At 47.2% G+C, this 23045-nt stretch overlaps 1 protein-coding gene across 7 annotated transcripts in view; it reads left to right on the top strand.

Moving 5' to 3' along the window:
- The window catches only part of HDAC4 (histone deacetylase 4), a 190295-nt gene that overhangs the window by 13628 nt on the left and 153622 nt on the right, over positions 1–23045 (top strand). For 6 of the 7 annotated variants that reach the window (XM_064660251.1, XM_064660249.1, XM_064660246.1 and 3 more), the window contains exon 1: positions 12420–12587. In XM_064660251.1, coding sequence (XP_064516321.1) covers positions 12566–12587 — 22 coding nt within the window. In that variant the 5' untranslated portion in view covers positions 12420–12565. Of the gene's footprint in view, positions 1–12343; positions 12588–23045 lie in introns of those variants that run through there. The other variant, XM_064660250.1, reaches the window with a different exon arrangement.

The raw sequence follows: 23045 nt of genomic DNA, 5'->3' as shown, positions 1-23045 counted from the left end.
TGTGGTGGCTGAAACTGTTGGTGTGGAGTTACAGGAGGGTATTTAGGAGCATGGAAAAGTCCAAAATCCCCAAACTCAAAAGAGTGAATAAAACACTCTGAAGGTTGGGCTGTGATGTTTTAAAAATGGGGAGGGAAGGCTGAAGAGGGACAAATTCAGGTGTAAATTACTTTGCTTGATTCCCACCCTGAAAGAGGAGTGTGTTACGGGGAGGAATGTTCTGTCTGTGCTTGGGGGTGTTGGTGGATGAGAAGCTCCAAGTGCCCCAGCAGCCCAGAAATGCCCAAACCCCCATCTCCTGCATGGCAGGGAGTGTGGTCAGCAGGGCAGGGGGATTCTCACCACTCAGGTGAGACCCCACCTGCAGAGCTGCCTCCAGCTCGGGGGTCCCAGCACAGGAAGGATGTGGAGCTGTTGGAGGAAGTCCAGAGGAGGCCCTGGAGATGCTCCAAGAGCTGGAGCCCCTCTGCTCTGGAGCCAGGCTGGGAGAGCTGGGGGGGTTCACCTGGAGAGGAGAAGGGTCCAGGGAGAGCTGAGAGCCCCTTCCAGGGCCTAAAGGGGCTCCAGGAGAGCTGGAGAGAGACTGGGGACAAGGGATGGAGGGACAGGACCCAGGGAATGGCTTCCCACTGCCAGAGGGCAGTTATTGGGATAGGGGTATTGGGAAGGAATTGTTGGCTGTGAGGGTGGAAGGTTACCCAGAGAAGCTGTGGCTGCCCCATCCCTGGAAATGTCCAAGACCAGGTTGGAGCACCCTGGGCTAGTGGAAGGTGCCCCTGCCCATGGCAGGGGGTGGGATGGGATGGGCTTTAAGGTCCCTTCCAACCCAAACCCTAAGTTAGGGCTCTGATGCTTCCTTGAGGACACTGAGTTGAAATCTCTCTTTTCAGCTGACAGACAGTATTTTAAAGCATACCTTAACCCACCCCCCCGGCAGGTGCTGGATCAGTCCTTGAAATATGTCCAACTTTTCATGGCTTCACAATCCAATTTTTACTTATTTCAGAGAATAATTCCAGTGTGTCTTGCTGTGCTCACGTTGTGCAAACAGACAACGTGGGCCATATAAAATGTGGTGTAAATCCTAAAGTAAATGGAGCATTTCCTTCCCACTGAGCTAAGGAACAGCTCCGATGTTGGAAGCAACACCTTGGAGGTAAACTCCCAAAAGTCTGTTGGCTCCTGTCTCTCAAGGTAACCTGCAAGTACTTCTTTGAAGGATTTTATCCTTTTTGGTTTTGATGGTGTTATAAAAAAAGATAAATATATAAAAACGAAGCTCAAACCCCCTCAAGTCTGAGTAGTGCCAGTTGTTCCTTCCTTGCTTTTCTTGCTTGTCAGCTTTTAAGGTTGAAAAATTTGCCTGAAGATTCTAGTTTTTATTAAAGGGTGATGCTGGTCATGAAAATATTAACCTTATTTAGAGGGATACAACACAAGAATTTACAGTTCAGTGGTGATTGACTTGTTTTTTGTATTCTGGCCGTGGTTGTGGCTCAAAAACATGGCTTGTAATTTAAAACTAGAGCAACTGGAAGACGTGGAACCTCTGTGAATATAAACCCATATATTTACTTCAGCTTCCCATGGGGATTGCTGCCCTTTCAGTTACTCAGTCATGGGCTGAGCAGGGTGCCCAGGACTGCCCTGTATCCCCAGGGATGATCCTGTGAGCTGCATGGTGCTCTGTAGGGACTTGGCTGTGCTGCCCGAGAAACCTGGGCCTGAAAGCAGCATCTTTTAGCAAAGGTGCTTCTCTGGATTTTTCCAAAAGGCAAAAAAAAAAAAAAATCACTGCTATCAGACTTGTCAGGTATCATTTAAAGGAAAAAAAAAAATCCAGCTGCTGCTGGAAGTTTTTTTTACACGGCAAAAATATCTGTTCACTCAGCGTTTAGTGCTCCATCAGTCACCTGAATTCCAGAGCCTGGCTCTCAGCTCCAGGAGCTGTTCCAGGTGTGTGTCAGCATCACTTTTCACATGCTGCTGATAGAGGAGAACAGGTTTTTCCCAACAAATGAAAACAAATGTTATTTTGCACTTTAAAGGGGAAATTGGAGTGTTTTTTCCTTCTGTTCAATGCAGTATCTTTTATGCCCCTGTGTAAAATTTGGGTTTTGGTGATGCCCTGACTGAGATCCTCTGAGGGAGAACATACACAAGGGCACGATGCACTCAGACACTGGAAGGGGTTTTTTTTCCTACTGGATGTAGGAAAAGAGGCACATTAAAAGGAGAAAGGGCAGTGACACCACAAGTTGGAGGTTGGAACAAGATGGTCTTTAAGGTCCCTTCCAACCCAAACCACTGTGGGGTTCCATGATTCTGTGAAGTCCATTGGGACTGGGGCCTGGCTGATTGGGTTGCAGTGTTTTGGGAGCATAATTAGCATTCAGTGCCAGACAGAAGTAGCAAAATAGGCAGAAATGTAAACTTTGGATGCCGTGATGGGATCCCAAAGTTCTTGTGGGTGAGGATGTGCTGTGTCTAAGGCCAAGGGTGTTCCAATGAGGGAGGTCTGCATGGCAAGCACATCCCTGTTTTTGGGGGCAGACTTTTGGGACGTGGAGGAAAGGAGCGACAGGGGATGTGTGTGGATGGTCACGGCCCTCAAACAAAACAGTGTTTGAGCCACCAACTGGGGGATGGAAAATGTAACAGGTCCTGAGCTAAGGGGCTCTTCCCAGAGAGCCAGGCGGGATGGGGCTCTGTGGGCAGGGCCAGGTAAGCGGGGGATCCCTCTGCCTGGAAGGGGGGTGAGCTCACCTGAGGGGACACCCAGGTGTGGAGCAGGGCTGAGACCATCCGGGATGATCCCAGCCAGCCTCTGGAGCAGTGGGAGAATCCAGGGGGAACGTGCGTCACGCCGTGTGGATCCTGACCAACTTCAGCCCGTGCTGGCAGGGGATCTGTCACACATGAAAATGCACAAACCTCTGTCATCTCTCTCTCTCTCTTTGTGTCACTATTTTGTAGCCAACAGCGCAGGGCTAAATGTCCACTCCAAAATGATGCAACTTGTTTGTGGAGGCCTTGAGGCATTTTTCTTTCCCAGAGCATGACAAAGGTCAGGGCTTCCAAAGGCACTGGGGCATTAGGTGAGAACAGCAGCCCAGTTCACATGAGCACGGGGTGTTTGAGAACACACACCACGAAGTTTCTGGTTAAAACTGGCACTGCCACGTTGTCGGTTCCAGAAGAGACCCAGGGAAATGTTTCATATAAGACAAAAGAACTGCACGAGTTATGTGACAGGGTTGCTTTAGTGTTCAGACTAAATTATTTTCTCTGGGTAATCAGATAGCATTCAATTTAAAAAAAAAAACAACAAACCAACAAAACTAGGCTGACCTTAAACAATGTTTGTTCTTTAAAAAAAAGTCAATATTCTTTTTCCAAGTTAATGAAGTAATTAACAGTGATTGATGACACATGTACTCAGCTATTTTATGCTGGGAGACCAGATGGGTTAGGCACAGCTAGTGACCAGTAATTTTGATTCTTTGTCAGAAGGAACAAAAAGTTCAGATGTGGCTTGAACAGCCCAAGTACGTGAAAAGGTTTTTCTCTCTGCCTTTGACTACCTGAGGAACTGAAAAAGAACCCCAAGTAAAGAACTGGCTCCGGTCAGGGAGGTGAGCTCCCTGGCACTGAAAATGTTGTCAGGGGGATTTTGGATAAAAAGAATACAGAAACATAGAATCGCAGAAGGGTTTGGGTTGGAAGGGACCTGAAAAACTACGTGCCCCACCCCTCTGCCCTAGGCAGCACTGCCCCTCACTGCATCGGGTTGCTCCAGCCTGGCCTCGAATATACCATTTTTAGTCACTTCTCAGTCAAGTGTTTAAAAGGAGTTTTGATTTCTCTGCTGCTGAGTGAGTGTAGCCAGGGTGATCTGCAAGGAAGGAGTGAAGAAATGGGACACACTCCCAGTATTCACTTACCTTCTGTCAGGCACTGCTTTCAGCTCTGATTTGAACTCTTTCAAATGCAGAAATAGTAGGATGGAGGAAAAACATGGAATTGGGAAAGAAGAGGGCTTCAGAAAAAGCCAAGGCTCTAGATTTTTATAGGTAACTCTGCCCAATTTGTACCGACTCCTAAGGCTTCAGTAGCAGCTGGAACAGGCTCCCGAGGCAGACTTTTATCCTTTCTCCCTCCCACGCGGATCCATCTGTGAGACTGCTTGTTCTTGCTGCTCTTGCTGAGAAACTGGATGGAGCTCAGAAGCATCCTGCTCTTTCAGACCCTCTGCCAGAGTCTTGCTAGTCAAGGAGGGCTCTGTATTCCTGCGAATCTGCCCAGGCCCAGGTTTTACGCACACTCACTTGCATTTCTGAATCTGCAGCTCTTCCTACTCGACTCCAAAAGAAAAAAAACACTTCCAAGCTGTTGACCACTTTAAATTGGAGCTCCCACAGAGTGAACATGAGGTGGTATTTCCAGACTTGCTGGGGATCTTTTGTTCTGAGTCTTGGATGATGCACTGGAGGGTTTCTAAGTCCACTTCTCACCCACTTGGTTGTTCCCAAAGTGTTTTTGCTTCCGTTTGTGTTCGATATACCTGCCGTGGTTTCCACATCAGTAAAAGGAGAGGAGAGATCTGCCCAGTGCTATTGCTAGCGGTGTGAGACCTGGGGGAGTGTAAATCTTGTATACTCCTTAGCAAGGAGGGAGAAGGGCCACAAAACTTTTGGGGTTTCAGGTGTCTACCAGAAGATTTAAGGTTTTTGCTCTTAGGCTGTGGAGGCACCTTCAGCTTTCAGAGCAGCTCTAAGTGTTGGTCAAGGTGGTGCTCTGCAAAAGATTCTGTGGGAAGGTACCATGAGGGATTTTGTCCAAGGAGCCCTTGGTTTAAAGCTCAGTGAGGAGAACTGGCAGAAGTGCTAACTGTGTTACTTCTGTATTAACACTGAAATGGGTGAAGGGTGTCTTCTCTTGTACTGACATATCAGTGTCCCCATGTTTTCAGTTTGGGCCAGTGCCTCAGTGCTTGGATTTACAGAGCTAAAGCCACCAGAGATCAGTCTGGGCAGCTGGCTTTGGAACACAACTGGAAAGAGCCTGGGAAAGGCAGCCTTACTCCAGGAATCTGCGTGCCCTGGAAACGAGGAGTGGAGTGTTCCTTGACAATGAGAAGCAAGAGGATATGACACTGCAGAATGCAATTTTTCTTGCTTATTTTTATAGGGAATTTCTGTTACATGTAATTAGATTAATTATTTCCATCTAGGTTTGCTCCCCCTGAATAGCTGTGGATTAGTTCCATGTTAATAAAGTAGCTCATAATTAGTTAATGGTGTCTTGCCATTTGTGGCTGTTGTTCATTTTGTTTTCTTTTCATGTCTGACAGTGACTTCAATGCATGTATAGCACTGCTTATATTGCACAGACTTGCTTAGCAAGCCACTGCCTGGAATAATAGCAGGATTGCTCCAAAGGAAACTACCAGGGACTGTCGAGTAAGGGATTAGAGTTCCTGGAGGGACTGCCTAAATCCAGAGGAGGTATCGGTTGGTCCTGAAGTCTCAGTGCACACAGACTGTAATTTAACACTTGGGAAGATGTGGTTAGAGGTGAAATCTCTGCCTGAACACTTCCCCCAAAGCCTGTCACGAGGTGAGGATGTTTGGTGTGAGCACACCGGCAAGAAACCTGCACAGTGCGTGTGTCCCACACTGTGGGAGTTTCAGGGAGAGGCGGAAGCACAGTGTTTGTTCTGCTCTGGGCTGTCGTGTGAGAATCACTTGTGGTGGTGGCAGGGAAATGTCAGCATTTGCTAAACAAATGCACTGGGGTTGATTCCTTGAAGTGCTGGGTAATGAAATGGTTTGTGCCTTTGAGTGCCTGTGCTGAGCTTTTGATCTTAAAGGTTGGTACCTCTGGTTTTGCTGCTGCAGGATAAGGGCAAGGAAATAATGAGTTTAGTAAGGATGGGATGTCCTGGGAATAAGGGCTGGACTGGTCAGTCTGGATGCACTGTGACATGTACGTACCTGGCATTCTCTTGCTGGGAAGCTGTTTGGAACAGCTGGATTAGGCTGGGTTTGCTTTTAATCCTTACTCACACGATTCTAACTGTCCTGAGGGCTTTGGGTGCTCACACTGGTGGTGCTCTGTCCCTCTTCCATGAGGATACCCCAGCAGCACGGGGATACTTCCCCTTGCCGGTTCATCCGAGTATTTTATGGAACTTGCCGAGTGCAGGTGTGCTCACCACTGGTGTGGTAACTGTGAGGGCTCTGATGTGGGATTTCAGTGCAATGTAGGAAGTTATATGGAGTAAATTTTCCAGGATTACATCCCCTGGGAGGCGTTTCACAGCAGGACGTGTGCGTGCTGACTCTTCTCAAACGCTCTCCTGAGAGCCAGTGACTTGTCTCCTGGGTTTCCTGGCCTCCTGCAGAAGCACTTGGTGTTTGTCCTCTTATGTTTGCCCTCTTTCCTAAGAAGTTTGTGCATTCTGGAATTCAGGAGAACTTTTGTTCTTCCCAGCCCCCCAGGTCAGAGTTTCTCGGTGCAGCAGAGGAGGAGCAGGACATGCAGAGAACGCTCTTCACCTTGGCACCTTTTCCAGTACCTTCCCTCCCTCCCGTGTCCACCCAGCCTCTCTCCCTGCAGAAGAATGGGAAAAACTTCCAGCTCTGAAACAAACAGGAAAGCAGAACAATCGGTGATTTGTCTGCATCACTGTAATACCTTTAAGCCATCTCTGTCTGGGCTGCAGGTTTATAATCTGCTTCACCTGCACGAGGAATTGGTACCACATCTCTGGGTTTTTTTTCCTTGCCCTTTTAAAACTCTTGTACTGTGTTTTGGAAGAGGAGGGGGGGTGTCTGGATTTGCACAAAATATTCATGGTTTTGGGGGAACTGGGCTGATACAGCTGCAAATTTGCTGTTCTATTTTTATTTTCTATTATTCTCCGGTATTAGAATTTCTCCTCTGGCCACAGCTGAGCATTAAGCTGATGGTGGATTTTACAGTGCTGTTATTCCCACAGTGTATTTAGAGACAGAAACACTGACTTCAGAGATTCAAACTCTTTGAGGGGATGTCTGATGATGTTTGAGGTTTTCAAATATATTTTCTGGAAGAGGTCTGAGTTGAAACTGTAGTTGAAAACCAGCACTTCTGGGAGTGGGCAATGCTTGTGAGAACTGGTCTCCTGGGACAGATCCAGTAAAGTTGTGTTCTGCTGGAAAACCAGGAGTTGAAGGGATGTTGTCAGTGGGTTGTGTGGATCCTCAGGACTCCTGCCACTGGTTTTGTCATCTTGCAAAGGGATGGCTGCAGAGACATGGTCCCTGGCGAGGAGATCAGCTCAGGAGCCTGTTCCACACTGCCTCTGCCCTGAGTCAAGCTTTATTGAGAGCAGAGGACGGGGCTTGGAGCAACATGGTCTAGTGGAAGGTGTCCCTGCCCAAGGCAGGAGGTGGAATGGGGATGGGCTTTAAGGTCCCTTCCAAGCCAAACCGGTCTGGGATTCTAAATAGAGGTGCAGTCAATCATTTTGTGGTCACAGTCCATTGTTTTCAGACAGCTCTGAGCCTCTTCCTTGTCTCCTCCTCTTTTCACACAGACATCCTATATTGGCAGTATTTTATAAACAACCCCTGTAAAGCAAGGGCAGCTCTTTTCTTCTCCCCTCTGGTTGAAGTTCAGGATCTGTTGTCAAAGGAAAGATTTAATCAATAAGCTCTGACAGAGGCTCTGCCTCTTCTTAGGTCGGTCTGTGCTGTAGCCATGGGTTGTTTGCAGGCTGTGCCTTACGAGGGGGAATCCAAGGAAACATCAGGATGATGTTGGCATCTTACATGGAGCACGTGGGGTTAGACTCAATACTGTTTGCTTGCAAATGCAGCAAGGGACATAATTTGGGGGAAAAATTAATGATCTTGTTATCAGTATTTAATCAGCAGTGCCAGGTAGGAGAAGAGGTGATAGTGGCTTTTGGAAGATGATGTTTGCATGGCTTTTGGAGACCAGACCCCACAGTTCTGGAATGCTGCTAGAGGAGTTCCAGGATGTGGAAGGTGTTCTAGCATCCCTTCTGCTGCTGCTTTCACAGAGCTGGCTTTCTTGCCCTGCTAAAACAGCATCTTCTGCGGTGTTTCCACGTCTGAGGGGTCTGAAAGGCTGAGCAGGTCTCTCCAGACTGGGACTAAACCTCAAAGCACAGCCCTTTGTGTAGTAGGAGCACGACTTACACTGTGTTTTGAGTCAGCAGGCACTGGGGCTTGTTTAGCTGAGGTTGTCAGTGATCTGTGAGCTGGCTGCAGTGATCTGTGAGCTGGCTGCAGTGCCAGCGGTGTTGATGGTGTGTCTGAGGGGGAGGAAGCCGGGTCATCCATAGTTTGTGGTCCTGGAGTAGCTGGGCTGACTCAGCTTGGAACAATCCTGAAATGTCACCCTTAGGCTGAGATTTTTATCTCTGCTGAAGCACCTTGGCTCAATTTAAGCTCTAGAAAAATTGTAAATAAAGTTCTATCATAACTGTAATTACTGGTTGCTGCACATCTGTACTTGTGATGAGCAGAGAGGCACATCTGGAATGGGCTGGAAAGAGGAGGGGGAATATTCATACTGTCAAAGAATCGGAATGTTAAGGGGTTGGAATGGACCTGAAAGAAAACTGGAGGACTACTGACATTTCCTAGGTCACGTGTATTTTGTCTCTTAACGGGTTCTAGGTGCCTGGTGGGGGAAAACGTGCTTTTGGAAAGTATGTGGAGGGAATAGTGTTGTAGTGAGTTGTGGAGCTGTGTTGTGTGTGTGGTTTTGGGGGCCAAGCCTGGTCCTGAAGCTGGAGAAGAGGAAAGTGAGGGACCTCCTGTTTTAGGGAGGTGCTAATCAGTGTTGTGTTCGGAGCCATGTGCCTTTCCCCCATCCCTATCCACGTTATTCCTGCCCACCTGTGTTTAGGTGGTTTGTTGCCACAGGTGATGACCCAGCCTGTTGGTGAATTTGCCACTGTTTTCTTCCCGGCTTCTGGAAGAAGCAGAGGGAGTCTCATGGAAGTATTTCAAGCCAGTACATCCAGCCTGTGTGGTTTTTGGGAGTGTGTGCTCTCAGGTGCTCCCTGGCAGAAGTAGGCTCATATAAACAGGCATTAAGTGGTTCCTTGTGCTCCTGTTTCCGAGGTTTTTTTATTTTTAAAAATCCAGCAGGGCCCAGACTCTGAAATATTCTCCTGTGTGCTACAGCTGGTTCAATGAGTGTGTTTTGCACCCCTGCCTGTCTCAGCCTGCCCTTGGTTCCGCTCGGCCTTTCTGCCCCAGAATCCTGACACACGCGGTGCCCTCCCCTTGATGCTCTCCCGAACCCGTCCTGTGCTCTGTGCCTGGGGAAGGACTCCATGGGAGGGGGCAAAGCTGTCACTATGTGCCAGTGCTTGTTGTCTGCCAAGGCCATCCACATAGCTGATCCCGGGAGGCAGCGGGATGAGCGCTGTGCTCCCGTGGCAGCAGTTCCCCGTGTGCCTCCTGGAGCCCGAGGTGCTCCCAGCCGCCCCCATCAAACAGGGGTGTGACCCTTCTGCCCAACCCCGTTGGTTCTGAGGTTCCTCCTGAGAGGCTCGTGCTGCTCTGAGCACACCCATGCCCGTCCCATCCCGTCTGGTGGCCCTGACCCAGTCCTTGCCTCAGGAGCCCGCAGGGAATGTGCCTCTGGAATGATGCTCAGGGTGGATGGACACTCTGTTCTTCTGTGCAGGCCAGAGGTGATTGCCCTGGTCCTGGAAGGCACTGGAGTAGAAGTTGAACAAACTCTGGTTTGTTTTTCTTTTTAATCTTATTTTATTTCTTTATGTTTTTAAAATGAGATAATCTCCTTGGAAAACCCTCTGGACCTGCAGATATCCGAGGCATTGGGTTACACAGCGTTTTGCTTCTCCTGATTTAAGAAGTGTTTTCACTGAGACAGTGGCAAAGTGATGAGTTGGCATAAGAATTGTTGCAGGTGGGGCCCAATGGTCTCTTTGGAAATGCCTCATTGGTCTGCATTGAGATCAGAGCAAGGGGTAACCAAAAATTAGGGTTTGAGGGGGAGATAAGTTGGGGCCTGAGTGCTGTCTGTGTCCTGGAAAGAATCACGGAATCACAGAGTGGTTGGGTTGGAAAGGATCCTAAAGTTCATCCAGTCCCACCCCTTCCCACACCTCCAACTACACCTGGTTGCTCCAAGCCCTGTCCAGCCTGGCCTTGGACACTTCCAGGGATGGGGCAGAAGTAGGAACAGGTAAACTGGTGGTGCTGTCAAATGGATTTGGTGCCACTGTTTCAGTCCAATTTCCTTGGGAAATGAATCTGCCTCTTCCCACTGTTCATGCTCACATTTTCATCCTTGTGCTGTGAAAATGAGGAGGCAAATCTGGTGACACCATTGCAAATCCTTCTTGTCTACAGCTGAGATTGCTTCTGCTCTCCCAGTACCTGCTGGTCTGATTGGAAATAAATCATGGTAATGTCTTGCTAATGCCTGGTCTAAGCTGACCTGACTGTGCAACAGGACGTGCAGATTAATGGAACTGGAAGATCTTGAACATTTGGGATGGCAGAGGCTTGCAGGGATTAGAAATGACATTTAAGTGATTTTCTCTTGAATTTGACTCATAACATGAAGGCACGTTCCATGTCTCTCAGAATGCAAGATGGAGCTTGGAGAGGGTAATGCTGAGACACTTGGGCTGGAGAGAAACAGCCAATTAAAGAGGGTTTTTAATGAAGTACAGCAAGGAAGGCCTTGTGTTCTGCAGCATCTGCCGGGGCATTATTCTGCACATCAGGGAAGGAACCTTGGGAAGCCCATCCTAAGCAATGTGGTGATTAGACGTGGGTTTGGTGCCTTCTTGAAAAGGAGCACACAAATCTGGGTGTGATAGGAGCTCTTCCAAGAATAGATGGCACTGCTTGGAATGCAAGGGCACAGCTAAACTCTGGGCAGCTGCTCATTGTGCAAGGCAGGAGGAGTTCCCATCCCGGTGATCCCAGCGCTGCTGGAGGGCACCACTCCTTGGGATGTGCTGCTGGAGCAGTTTGGGGTGAGCAGAGTCAGCTGGATCCCTTGGGATGGGTTAAGGAGCTGGGTGCTGCCAGGGGTGACCTCATCCCTGTGGTGGGCTGGGGAGCACTGGGTGTAAACTGGTGATGCTGGGTGATGCCTGGTCAGGGCAGGAGGAGCCTCCTCTGGGTGCTGCCTGTTCACACCTCATCCCTGTATCCAGGAGAGGTGGGAGCCTCTGTGCTGAGGGATTTTTGGGTGCAAAGAAGGGAAATAACCCTTGTTGTCACATACTGTGCACAAAGGACACAGTGAGTTCAATCTGTTTGTTGGCTGGGAGGGACCAGTGGCAGGTGTGGTAGACCAGAGCAGAATCCCTGGGAAACCCCGCCTGGAAAACAGGGATGTTCGAGAATCACGGAATCCCAGACAGAGCAGAATCCCTGAGATACCCACCTGGAAAACAGGGATGCTCAGGGATCACGGAATCTCACAATGGATTGGGTTGGGAGTGACCTTAAAGCCCATCCACCTTCCATAGTCCACGTTGCTCCAAGCTCTGTCCAGCCTGGCCTTGGACACTTCCAGGGATGGGCAATACTGGATGTCACTTGGTGTAGTGCCAGAAACCCCCTGAATGCCCCCAAAGTGAACGTCAGTCTGTGTTTATATTTTTGGGGGGCAGGGGTACACAAGGTTGCTGACTCTGTGGGTGCTTTTCCTCTCTTCTCCCTCCTTCCCTCTAATACACATCTTAAAAATAATTAGGAATGGTGGATTTCCCCCCCCCCCGGGGCAGGATGAAGTTGCTGCTTAGTAATCTGCTGGAGGCTTGGGTAGAGTGGGAGTGGAATTGATTGTGTGGGTTTTTTTCCTTCCTGCTCCAAGACCACTTCTTGGCACCGAGGGATTTTTCTTTCGGCTTCTTTGGGGAACAGATGCATGAAGCACAGTTACCACTCATACATATGGCTTTTAAAATATGGAAGCTGTTGGACTGAAGTGGCTTCATATGGTGCTGTTGGAGGATGAGAATTAACACGGAAGTTTGGGTTTTTAAGACTTGAATGTTGAAAAGTTGGGTTTTGAATTGTTGGGGTTTTTTATTTTGTTTGTTTTTTGTTTGTTTTTTTTTTTTTAATAATGTTAAGTGCCAGTCTGCATTTTTTCTGATTATCGATCAAAATAACATTTATAACTCTGAAAATTACTCTTTCTGCAACCTTTAATGACTAAATTGTATTGGAGTTTAATCTAAGGGATAAATAAATTACACAATGTGTAATTTAAATGGTTGTTACTCTTAATTTGCTAACATAGACATCTTTTTCTTTAATTGCAGGTTCCCATTTTAAAAGCCATTAGAAGATATTCTGCCACCCTCTTGGATTACTTCCCATACAACTCAGCATGTCACTGTGCCCTGGATTTTATAAGGTGGCCATGATTTAATCCCCACTTCCAATTCCTATGTATTGGTGAAGCTTTGGAGCTCTTTTGAGCTGCTCTTACTCCGTGGAACTGATCTCGAGTCCCTTCTCCCAAGGACTAGACACTACCAGCAATGAGCTCCCAAAGCCATCCAGGTAAGGGCAACACCACCTGGAATTCCAGCCACGACCCCAAAACACACGGTATTTGCTGCACCAACAGACCTTTTGTGGTGTTGAAATGATAATCCAGACCCTCTCCCTGTTCCTCTGCTTGGTTTAAAACTAAAACTTTGTGTGAAGGTGGAAAATGCTGTTGCTGTTACCAGAGTTACAAGGAAATCTTACCATTTTGGGTTTCTAATTGCTCTAAAATTTAGGTTTCTAATTGTGGCATCACTGGAAGCTGTTGGAGTTTTCTGAGTCATTAACCAGATGTTTAATTTGTTAAATCTATGCTGATGAGCCTTCAGGATATGGAACGTACCTGTAAGGAATGGGCACGGTCCTGCTGGTGTCTTTACGGAAATTTAAGAAAACTCTTTGACTTTTAAAGTACTTTTTAATAGGAAAGAATAGTTTTGCTGGAACAGGAGTCAGTTGATCCACCTCACTGTTGTCTGGGGGATTATCTCTAACGTGTCTTGTAATTTAAGACCCGATTCATCACTACAAAATTGGGCATTTCTGTCTGTCAAGAGGATCTGTAGCTACTCAGTTACCTGCTCTTGAGCTTAGAGGTGCCTCATACATTTGTATGTAGTGAGTTTTGGGTAACTTTGTGTTAGTTAGGCAGAGCTTTGTGAACTTTGGGAGAGGACTTTTAATTATCCTTTGGCTGTGTCAGTTTATGGTACAGAAAATGGCTGCTGGGAATCAAGTAATCCAACAACAACCAGGCACGTGGAAGGACTTATTTAACTCTGCCTCCGAGAGATTACTTCATGACTTCATTTTAATCAGGTTTGGGTTAAGAGTTAAATAAGACTGAAGTGTTAGAAGCCAGCAAACAGCTCCTAAGACTTAAGGAACTGCTTATTTGTGGGCAAACAAATCCTGCAATAAATAAGGATGCTGGAGCTCCCAAGCAGCAGTGTTAAATCTCACATTCCCCTAGCAACTGGAACAAGTTTCTAAGTCTCTGAAATGATCAGTGTTATCAAAAAAGAAAAAACAAAAATCTGGCCTCTACTTCCATTACATAGATTTTGAAACTGTGAGGAGGAGTTGGGAAACTTCAGTATACCTGGGACACCTCTTGCAAAGTGATGTTTTTCAAGAGATCTGTTCTTCAGAGAATGGATAATTGTTAGTTCAGTATTTTCCTGTCTCACTTTGGGGTGAGACTGGGGAGCTGTGGCCGCCTGCTCTTGTTGTGGTGGGATACCTTAAATACCTCCCTGTATTCCAAACCCAGCCATGGATATTGCTTTGCTTCTTAAGGAGCAGACCTCCAGATATCCAGGAAGTGGTGATGACCTTCCTGGTTGGGTTGTGTTGATGGAACCCTGCTGCTGATTTCTCTTGCTTTCCTTTATAATTTGTCATCTGCCTCTTCTTTGTCCTGACTCTACTGGTTCTGCTGCTTTGGCTCAGTGTGTCTGGAACACTAAAAGTCGGTTTGAGTTTCCTTTTTCTAACAACCATGTCTACAATGGGATGTGGCAGCTCAGCAGGATTGCTTTGGGCACCCTGTGTTCCCCTGGGTGCTGGATTCTTATTTTGGGTTGAAGTTCTCCAGTTCATCATGGTGGTTTTTCCCCCCCTGCCCGGTGTTCTTAGGGCTCATTTCTCTTTTAAGAGTCAGTTTTATAACAAGGAGCAGAAATATTTCCCAGCCCTTGCCAGAGATGACATCTGGACTTCTTATGTCAGTTGTGATAGGGGTGTTGATTATACAGCTCGAGGTAATTATTCCTAATGATGTGCATTGTTTAAGGGATGGCTCTGGCTTAACTCGAGAGCCTATTAAACCTTGCTTCAGTGGGTACAAGCTTTCTTCTCTAATCTTCTCCAAACCCAGCACTAATGGGATGTTTTAGGAACAGTGCCATAAAGTTGTTGCAGGGTAGATGAATGAAAGTGGTTTGGGGGTTTCTTTCCTGTGCTTTTTCTTTATTGTCCTTTCACTCCTGTGAGAAGTGTTGGGCGCTGAGGGCTTCTCACGGAACAGGGTGAAGAGATATGGAGAAAACTAAGTTGGGGGAGAAAAGTGTGACTTCTTCCCCCATCACTGCCCCTTTTGTTGTCTTTTGGAGCGAGATTTCTCAGAGAACAAGGAGCAGCTTTTGGAGAAGCCGAATACCCAGGTGGGAAAAGTTAATCCTCAAGAACTTTGATGAGTGAATCAGTCTGAGCCCTGCGCACAGAGTGAAGACCTTGAGCTCTGTTTCCTGGGCTGAAGGCTCTTTCCATGGTGTCCTTCTTGAAATTTGGGTTAAGACCAGCAGCTCTTGTGAGCTTAACTTGCCACAGAAACACGTGTGGAGCAGGAGAAGCTGGTGGGGTGCTGGTGTCCCTCTCACTGCAGGCACAGTCAGCTCCCGGCAGGTGTCGGGGAGGTTTTGGAGATTCCTGGGCGGGAATGGGAGTTGCTTTGGATGGGAAAGGGGCTGAAACTGGAGAGTGAGGTGACAGGAGGATGGGCTTTTCCCTGTGCTGTGCAGACCCAGCCAAGACCAAGCTCGGAGGCATCACGTGCTCTTTGGCTTTTGGCAGAGGAGCCGCCGCCTCTTCCAGTGCTGGAACAAAGCTGGAAAAAAACCGCGGAAATTCTGCTACGAAAGCTCAAGTTGCTGCAAAGTATAATTAAGAAAATTAGGCTAATTAAGATAACATTTAGGATTATGACAAAGCTTGGAGGGGCAGGGGAAAGTGTGTTTAGTTTCACTCCTTAACCTGTTGGCCACGATTTAAACTTGCCTTATGTAACCCGTGGTGCTGATGGTGCTCACCTTACCCAGGCTCACTGGGCTGTGAGTATGTGGGGGGTTTTTTATAGGCTTTTTTTTTTGTGCTTTGAGGTTTTTCCCTCTCTCATTGACCTTAAATGATTCCTTGCAGTCTCCTTCTCCCTCCCCTCTTAATTTTCAGTGGCTTGAGTTTCGCTCTCATTCGCTTCTTTAATCAGTAAAGATTGTTCTGCTGATACTGGTTATACATAAAGATTAGTTTTAAAAAACCAAAACACTTAAAGTTAATCACTCAACTGATTTGTATTTGTTTAAAGTTCACTTTCCTTTGTAAAAGCTGCAGATCTCCCTGTTCAATGGAGCATTTTGTGTATGAAATGTTATCTTGCAGGAATTAGCCAGTCTGAATGCAAATGCTCCATCCTTTTTTTCCGGAGCCACTCTTGCAGAGATGCAAATTTCAGCTACATTTTGCAGTGCTGAATGTTTGATAATTAGGAATATTGAAGTTTGAAGAACGTGCTTGCCTGGCTGGTAGGGGAAAAATCTGCAGGGGGATCATTAAGACTGAGAGGAGACACCAGGAAAGCTTCGTGTGATCACACAGCGCTGGGAAAACGAGTCGGGGAGTCACGTGCTGTGATTTGCTGGGCTGATAAGGACTTTTGTACAGGGTTTTATCTGCACAAAGCCACTCTCCTTTCATATTCCACGGCTCAACGAGGCATGGAAAGCCATTTCATGCAGCACACAGAAGAGCTTTCCCCCGTGAGCGTGAGCGTCTCCAGCGTTTTGCACCGTGCAATAAATATTTGATGGGTTCTCTTTTGAAAGATTAAGAAGTTTCTGTGGAGATGCATTTCAAAGCGGCTTTAAATGACACTGACCTACTTTCTGGCAGTAATGGGTCTGTCTGTGTAAGTTATCTGGGGGCAAGAGTGTTCTTTCAATAAACAGAAGGACTGGGGTGGTAAATTCCAGCCCTCCTTTGGCAGATACTCGGTGGCTGTGCTCTGGAACAACACCTGGACGTGGCATATCATGGAATCATAGAAGGGTTTGGGTTGGAAGGGAACTTAAAGCTCATCTCATTCCACCCCCTGCCACGGGCAGGAACACCTTCTACTTGCCAGGGTGCTCCAAGCCCCGTCCAACCTGGCCTTGGACACTTCCAGGGATTCCTGCTTCTCCCCACCGATCTGGTGCTGTGGGTCATTGCTGCTGGATAATTCTAGGCTTGGGCATTCAGGCTCCTGTTTACAAGTAAGTCATTGCTATGGTGACTGCAGGTCCAGCCTTCTTCTCTCTGGTGCTTTCTTTAATTGCAAATACAAAGATGTCTCCAGACCTGTCCTCTTCCCACATTGCCACATCTGTGCTTCATGGGAAGCTGAAGTTTTAGGGAAAAGTTCAACTGCTTGGCAGGCCCAGCAGAGGTAACAGGATGGTTGTCGATTCCCCATCCCTGGAAGTGTCCAAGGCCAGACTGGACAGGGCTTGGAGCAACCTGGGCTAGTGGAAGGTGTCCCTGCCCGTGGCAGGGGGTGGCACTGGATGAGCTTTAATGTCCTTTCCAACCCAAACCATTCTGAGATTTTGTGAAATAAATGCTTTGCACTTGTTGATTAAAACTTTGAGGTTGGCTGTGGAGTAAAACTCAGCAACAAGCTCTGGCAGAAGAGCTGCAAACCTGTGCGGGTGGGAACTGGCCATGTCTCCATCCGCTTCTCTTTCTTCAACCCATGACAGGACACCTACTCCACCTGCATTCCAGTTCTTCCGTACGTGGGAGCTGAGCCTGTCCTGGATTTCCTCCAGGAACAGTGTCATTTTAAGGACCTTGAAAGTTTTAAGTCTGCTCCCATGAAACCTGTGAAGTTTTCACTTTCTGGAGCATCAAATAGTTGGGACTTTCTGTACCAGGGTTTTATTGTACCCTCAAAAGAGAAGAATTGTTTTGTGCTTCAACTTGGGGTTCAAGTTGAAGTTCCTGCTAGGTCAGTGTCCCTGCCAAGTACATTCCTCTCATTTCTGCTTTTTCTTTAAATGCAGTTCTTGCACTTAGGAATTCTTTAAAAGCCTGTTTCTAAAGGAAGTTTTTCAGCCTGTGATGTGTCCTGCAGTGCAAAGATGAGAAGCAGGTACTTGTGATGAGAGGCAGAGAACTCTGGATTATTTTGAATGAGGTACAGGGTAGGTAAAGGATATAAAAAAGGTCATACTTTTAAAGTCAGGTGATTCTATAATAACGTTTGAGATAGTCCTTGGAATCTTGTGTCTCAGTTGGAAGGGAGACAAACCTTTTTCTATGCGGTTGCTACATTTTTGTTACTCACTTTTAGTCAACCTCAGTTTGACCTGTATCTCATCTGTGTGTACCTGCCCAAATTACATTTGTTACTGGGCTGAACAAGGATTTCTGGGGGTTTATTTTGAATTATTCAGCTTGTGGCCTTCATGCCAGGCTCTCACACTGATGAGGCTTCTTGGGGTGCCCTTGATGTGGGCAGATAATTGGGACAGAGCTGATGGAGAAGGACCACTTCAGTCATCCCACTGATTCTGAAAGTGATATGAGAACAGGGGCAGAAAATCCACTTATTCCCAGAGGGATGTCAGCCGTACACAGAATTTTTCATCCTTTAAGTCTGGGAATTTGGCTGTCTGGTACCTGTGCTTTGGCAGGTACTGCAAAAGGGAAAATAGGGCCTTATTTCTGAGAGCTCTTGGTCAAACTCTGCTGAAGATTTTTTTAAAGTTGTTTCCACGTAGGACCCCAGGGAACGGCTGGAGCTGTGCCAGGGGAAGCTTAGGCTGGATCTCAGGGAAAGGTTCTTCCCCCAGAGGGTGGTTGGCACTGACCAGGCTCCTCAGGGCAGTGGGCACAGCTCCAAGGCTGCCAGAGCTCCAGGATAATTTGGATTATACTTTCAGGCACAGGGTGGGATTGTTGAGGTGTCCTGGGCAGGGCTGGATGATCCTTGAGAGTTCCTTCCAGCCCAGGAGATTCCATGGTTCTGTGAGTCTGTGATATTGTTGGGTCAGGAAGAAGAGTGAGAAACAATTGCAATGACACTTCTTCTTTTGGTGCAGTTTTTAGTATATTTCTTCATCCTTTAACATCTGATTTTTAGAGTCAGAAAACAGCCAGGAGTGAGTGAACATGGCGTAGCAGGTGCCTGACTGGAGAAGGAAAAATTGTGGATGTGTTAGTAATTCTCCCATCCTTCAGTAAAGGCTTTGGGATCCCTTTCTCCCCAGAACGTGCCAGATACCAGGAATTTCCCCACATGCTTTTATTTATTTATTTCATTATTGATATTTAGGCCCTTAAGGAAGGGCTTTGAAGTGCACTGACACCTGCAAGGTGGGGTGGTCAAACCCCTGAGAAATGGGGCATAAAATTTATCATTCCTTTAAGAAAACTAAAATTAATACTTCAGCACATCTTTGAAACATCTTGTTTCTATCACCCAAATCGAAATACTGTCGTTTCATCGGTTATTGGGGGAAATCAGATGCCCTTGTTTGCCTGGAGAAGCTCAGCAGCTCTCCCTGTTCCCCCGGGAATTGCTTTGGCTAATCCTTGATGGACTGATGTGCTGAAATGTTGCAGCAGGTTTTTAGCCTCTCCGAAGGCTGATATTAAACTTCCCACCTATTGAAAGGTGAATTCCAGACAGGAATAACCTCAAGTGGGCTTTTTTGAGATCGTCCTGTCTCAGCTTGAAGGTCCCACCGTTGGCACCGGTTCTTGCGGGTGTTTTCAGGGGCCCACGAGCGTGTTTGGGGTTCAGTGGGGAATTGTTCATCCTCCTTTGAACCCTGGCACCATGGGCTTTGCCAAGGAATCCACAGGCTGGGATTACTCTTCCCAGTGTTTGTAGCTGCTCTGCTCAACTTTGATGTAGCCACACCAGGTTTATTTTGAAGGCGTGAATTCCAGAGTGGGAGTAGGTTCTGCCAGATTGGCTGTGCAAGGTCAGCCTGGGGAGACTGGGAGCCTGTGGATACCTGGGAAAGGGGGGAAGAATGGGGAAGGTTGTGGCAACACCATTAAAATACTGTCTGAACCTCTAGTCATGTGTGATGGGGATTTTTTTTGGGGGGGAGGGCTGATAAAGTAAATTTTACTTTATCAGTAAATTTTACTTTATCAGTCCCGTTTTTTTCCATTCTGTCATACCAGGGGCTGAGTAATCCCAAATAATTCCTTTGACTTAACCCTGAACAAGCAGTTTTTTGCCAGTGCCACCTTCTCCAGAAGAAACTTCCAACCATGGGCAAGGAAGAGTTGCTTCCAGTGGAGGAAACTCTATGGGGCAGGGCTGGGATCAGGATGTTGGAGAAATTGCAGCTGAATTCAAAGAAATAATTTGTTAACAAAAAATAAAAAAAAAAAATCAATTCTGCCCCTTTGACTATTCTGGAATCTCTTCCCTCGTGTTGTTTGCAGCTGTTGTGTTGCCAAACCACATAAATAGCTTTCTGGGGCACATTGGAACTGGAATGGGAGCAAGGTCTGGTTTGGGAGGGTTGAACTGCCAGCCTTGGCTCCAGGTGACTCTTCTGTCCTGGGAGGCAGCGGCTGCAGTGGGGCAGCCCCGAGGGCTGGGGGGGCTGTGCCCAGGGGGGCTGTGCCCATGGATAACTCTTTGGGAGCAGCTGGGAGGGGGGAAATGCTCCCTCCCCTGGGTTGTTTGCTAAGGGAACTGAGGGCGGGTGGTTTGTGAACTACTTTTGTAAAGGTAGTTTTGATCAATTGACAGTTCTTCAGGCAGGAAGCCCTTAAAGCTTGGTGATTTTCAGGGAATCCATTGAGAGTTGTGTTTTGCTCTTCTGTGTCAGCACTCCAGACTCACACTGTCTGCTTAAACAGACTTAACCCCTCTGTTAACCGTGACCTTTATTTTGTGCTGCCTATAAAAAGAAACAGGTTAAAACTCTTTTCACTCCCGATCTAGAAAATGCTTGAGCTGCTCCTATGGGAAGACAGAAAAACCTGAACTAGAGCAAGCAGAATCACAGGATATTCTGGGGTGGAAGGGACCCACAAGGATCATCAAGTCCAGCTCTTAAGTGAATGGCCCTTCCAGGGGATCGAACCTGTGACCTTGGCATTATTAGCACCAAGTTTTAACCAACTTCTCTAGTCAAAAAATAACCCACAACAGTAAAAAGACCATACAGCAAACTCTGAAAGTCCATCCAAGTATTGAATCTTTGATGTCTGTCACTTTAGGAAAAAAATCTCTGAAACTTCCAAGAACTTGCTTTATTCTAACTAAGGTGCCACTGGTCTCACAGGACCCCTGCCAGGAGAAGGCATGTGATCCTCACAGCTTACCAAAACCATGAGAAGGGCTTTGGCATCTCTTCCCTGCCAGCAGCAAGAATCTGATTGGCATGAGATGGCTTTTTCCCTTCCTTTTTTTTTCCCTTTCCAGCAGGTGGAAGGCCTGTTCTGCAGGCTCGGAGCTCTTGACAGGTTTATCATGATGCCTTCTTGGCAGGTAGGGCTGGTGCTGTTCCTTCAGTCTGCATTAAACCCTTTCCTTTGGATTTTGAATTTCAAGTGGAGCTTTGTGCAGCAGCTCTTTCAAACAGGTGATGGGACTGGTGCCTCTTTCCCTCCTTTGGATCCCGAATGGCGGCAGGTTGAGCCAACCTGGAGGGTCACTGCCCCTCAGTCACCACCTCCACCTCCCCCAAATGTATCTGAGGCAGTTTCATCTGAACAAACACAGCATCAGGTTGTGTTGACAGAGGTTTGGGAAAGCTCTGATTTAGTCTTCTCACGTATTTTCTTTTTCACAAGGAAAGTTATGAAATAGTTCTGTTCTGGCACTGCCTGCTGGTGATTTCTGAGTCCTTCTAAAGAAGCTGCTGTGGAAAAGTTGCCCTCTTAATCCTTTTTTTTCCCCCCCTCCTCTCTTTTTGATCGTGTTGTCGTTCTTGTTGTTTTTAGCAGCTCACCAAAGCGCTTACAGAGAATTCCTGCTCCTCCTGCACTGATTAATTCCTGGCAGGGAGCACCAAGTGGCTCTTGCGTCAATAAATCGTCACAACCTTTGCTTGTCTCTGTCAGCGTAAATACACTTGGACTCCAGCAGCCCCCAAAGCGGGCCAGAGGTTGCCAATTTTGCAGCTGCAAAGCGGTCAAGTCCAAGAGTGCACGTTTGGGGTGGCAGAGCTGCTGCATCTCGGGTTACAAGCCCCCTTCCCACCCCCCCCCTTAACGTTTTGGCTTCTGGAATTTTACTTCATCTGTAAAAATTGATTTAAACTTAGAGGATAATTTTTCAAGTATGTTTGTTGGATTTACTAGGGAAAAAAAAGGTGTTTGTGGCGATGCCTTTGCCACAAATCCCACCTCAGCTGCCTGGGATGTGTTTGTGTGAGTGGGGAAGGGAAGATCCCCGGAACTCAGGTTGTCTCCAGAGAGCTCAGGGGCCATCCCGGTGTGTGTCACTTGTGTCACTGCTCTGCTACAGAACTGTCACCTGGCAGAGGCAGCTGAGCTTGGAGGAGCATCCCCTGTGTCTGCTCCGTGCTCTCCTTGGTTTTGGGTTCTCCTGAGTGAAGGCAAACTCGTTTCACTTCCTCACCTCTGGTGGTTTGTGAGGCTTGTTTTTGAGCTGCCCTTTTTTTTTTTTTTTTTTTTTTTACTTTACCAGCAATTCTGATGTTTGCTTTTGTCAGGGAAACTGTGGATGGTGTTGCACAAAGGAACGTGATGTTTGGGGAATGATTGCCCAAAGGAATTGGGCAACAGTGACTTGATCTTTAGATGTTCCAGCCACCAGATGAAAGAAACTTTCTCCAAAGCCCTTTGCTGGAACAACTGTTGTGCAAACCAGGTGCTGAAAGCTGCTGGAAATGGGGGGAGAGGAACCTGGTGAAGGGGTGGGCAGGTTTCAGAGCTTCATTTTGGGGACACGTGGTGTCTGTATGTATTAAGTAGGAGAGAGAAACCCCTGAAATGTTGTCCTCCTGCTGGAGACACCACAGAAATGCCTGTGAGTGGTGGATTTAGATTTAAAGACCTCCTTCCCCCATCGCAGAGTAGCAGCAGTGGGACACTTCAGTCATCACTCTGCCCTTTAATTCCTGCAGGGAAGCTTGAGGGAGCTGCTGGAGAGGCTGGAATGATCCGTGTGCTGCTGCTTGGCAGTGCAATCAGAGGGTGGGATGGACCCTGTTGGTTCTCCCAGACTCCAGAGGTTTCTCCTTGGAGAATGCCCTGATGGAACAGCTCGTTTGGGCTTTCTGGGAGCATCTTCCTCCTCCCACTTGCACCACTGAGCCGAAACCTCCCCAGCTGCCCTGCCTGGAATGGAGTAGTTGAGCAGCTTTGATAAGAATATTTTATAAGTAAGAATATTTCTAAAATTTAGATTTTTTTTTTTTTTTTAATTCTCCTAATCTGTATCTAAATACAATCAAAAACTGCTGGTGGAAGGGTGGGGAAAATTCCTCAACATCCCACTTGTGGATGAAAGCAGCTTTTGAAAGTTACTTTTGCCAGTTTTGAGAAACCAGCTGTAGCTGCTCTAAACCAAACTGTTTGTTCCACCAGAAATTCCTGCAGATACTCTTCCTGTGCTTTGAAAAACAACCAGGGGGGTGATGCTGATGCCCCATGCCCCTGCTGCAGGCAGGAGGAAGCCTGGAAGGACAGGCCTAGGTGGGATTTGGGTCT

The sequence above is a fragment of the Pseudopipra pipra genome, chromosome 7 (assembly GCF_036250125.1).
Source record: "Pseudopipra pipra isolate bDixPip1 chromosome 7, bDixPip1.hap1, whole genome shotgun sequence".
NCBI lineage: Eukaryota > Metazoa > Chordata > Aves > Passeriformes > Pipridae > Pseudopipra > Pseudopipra pipra.
Note: the sequence above shows the minus strand (reverse complement) of the source record. Positions and strands in the feature narration are given on the sequence as shown.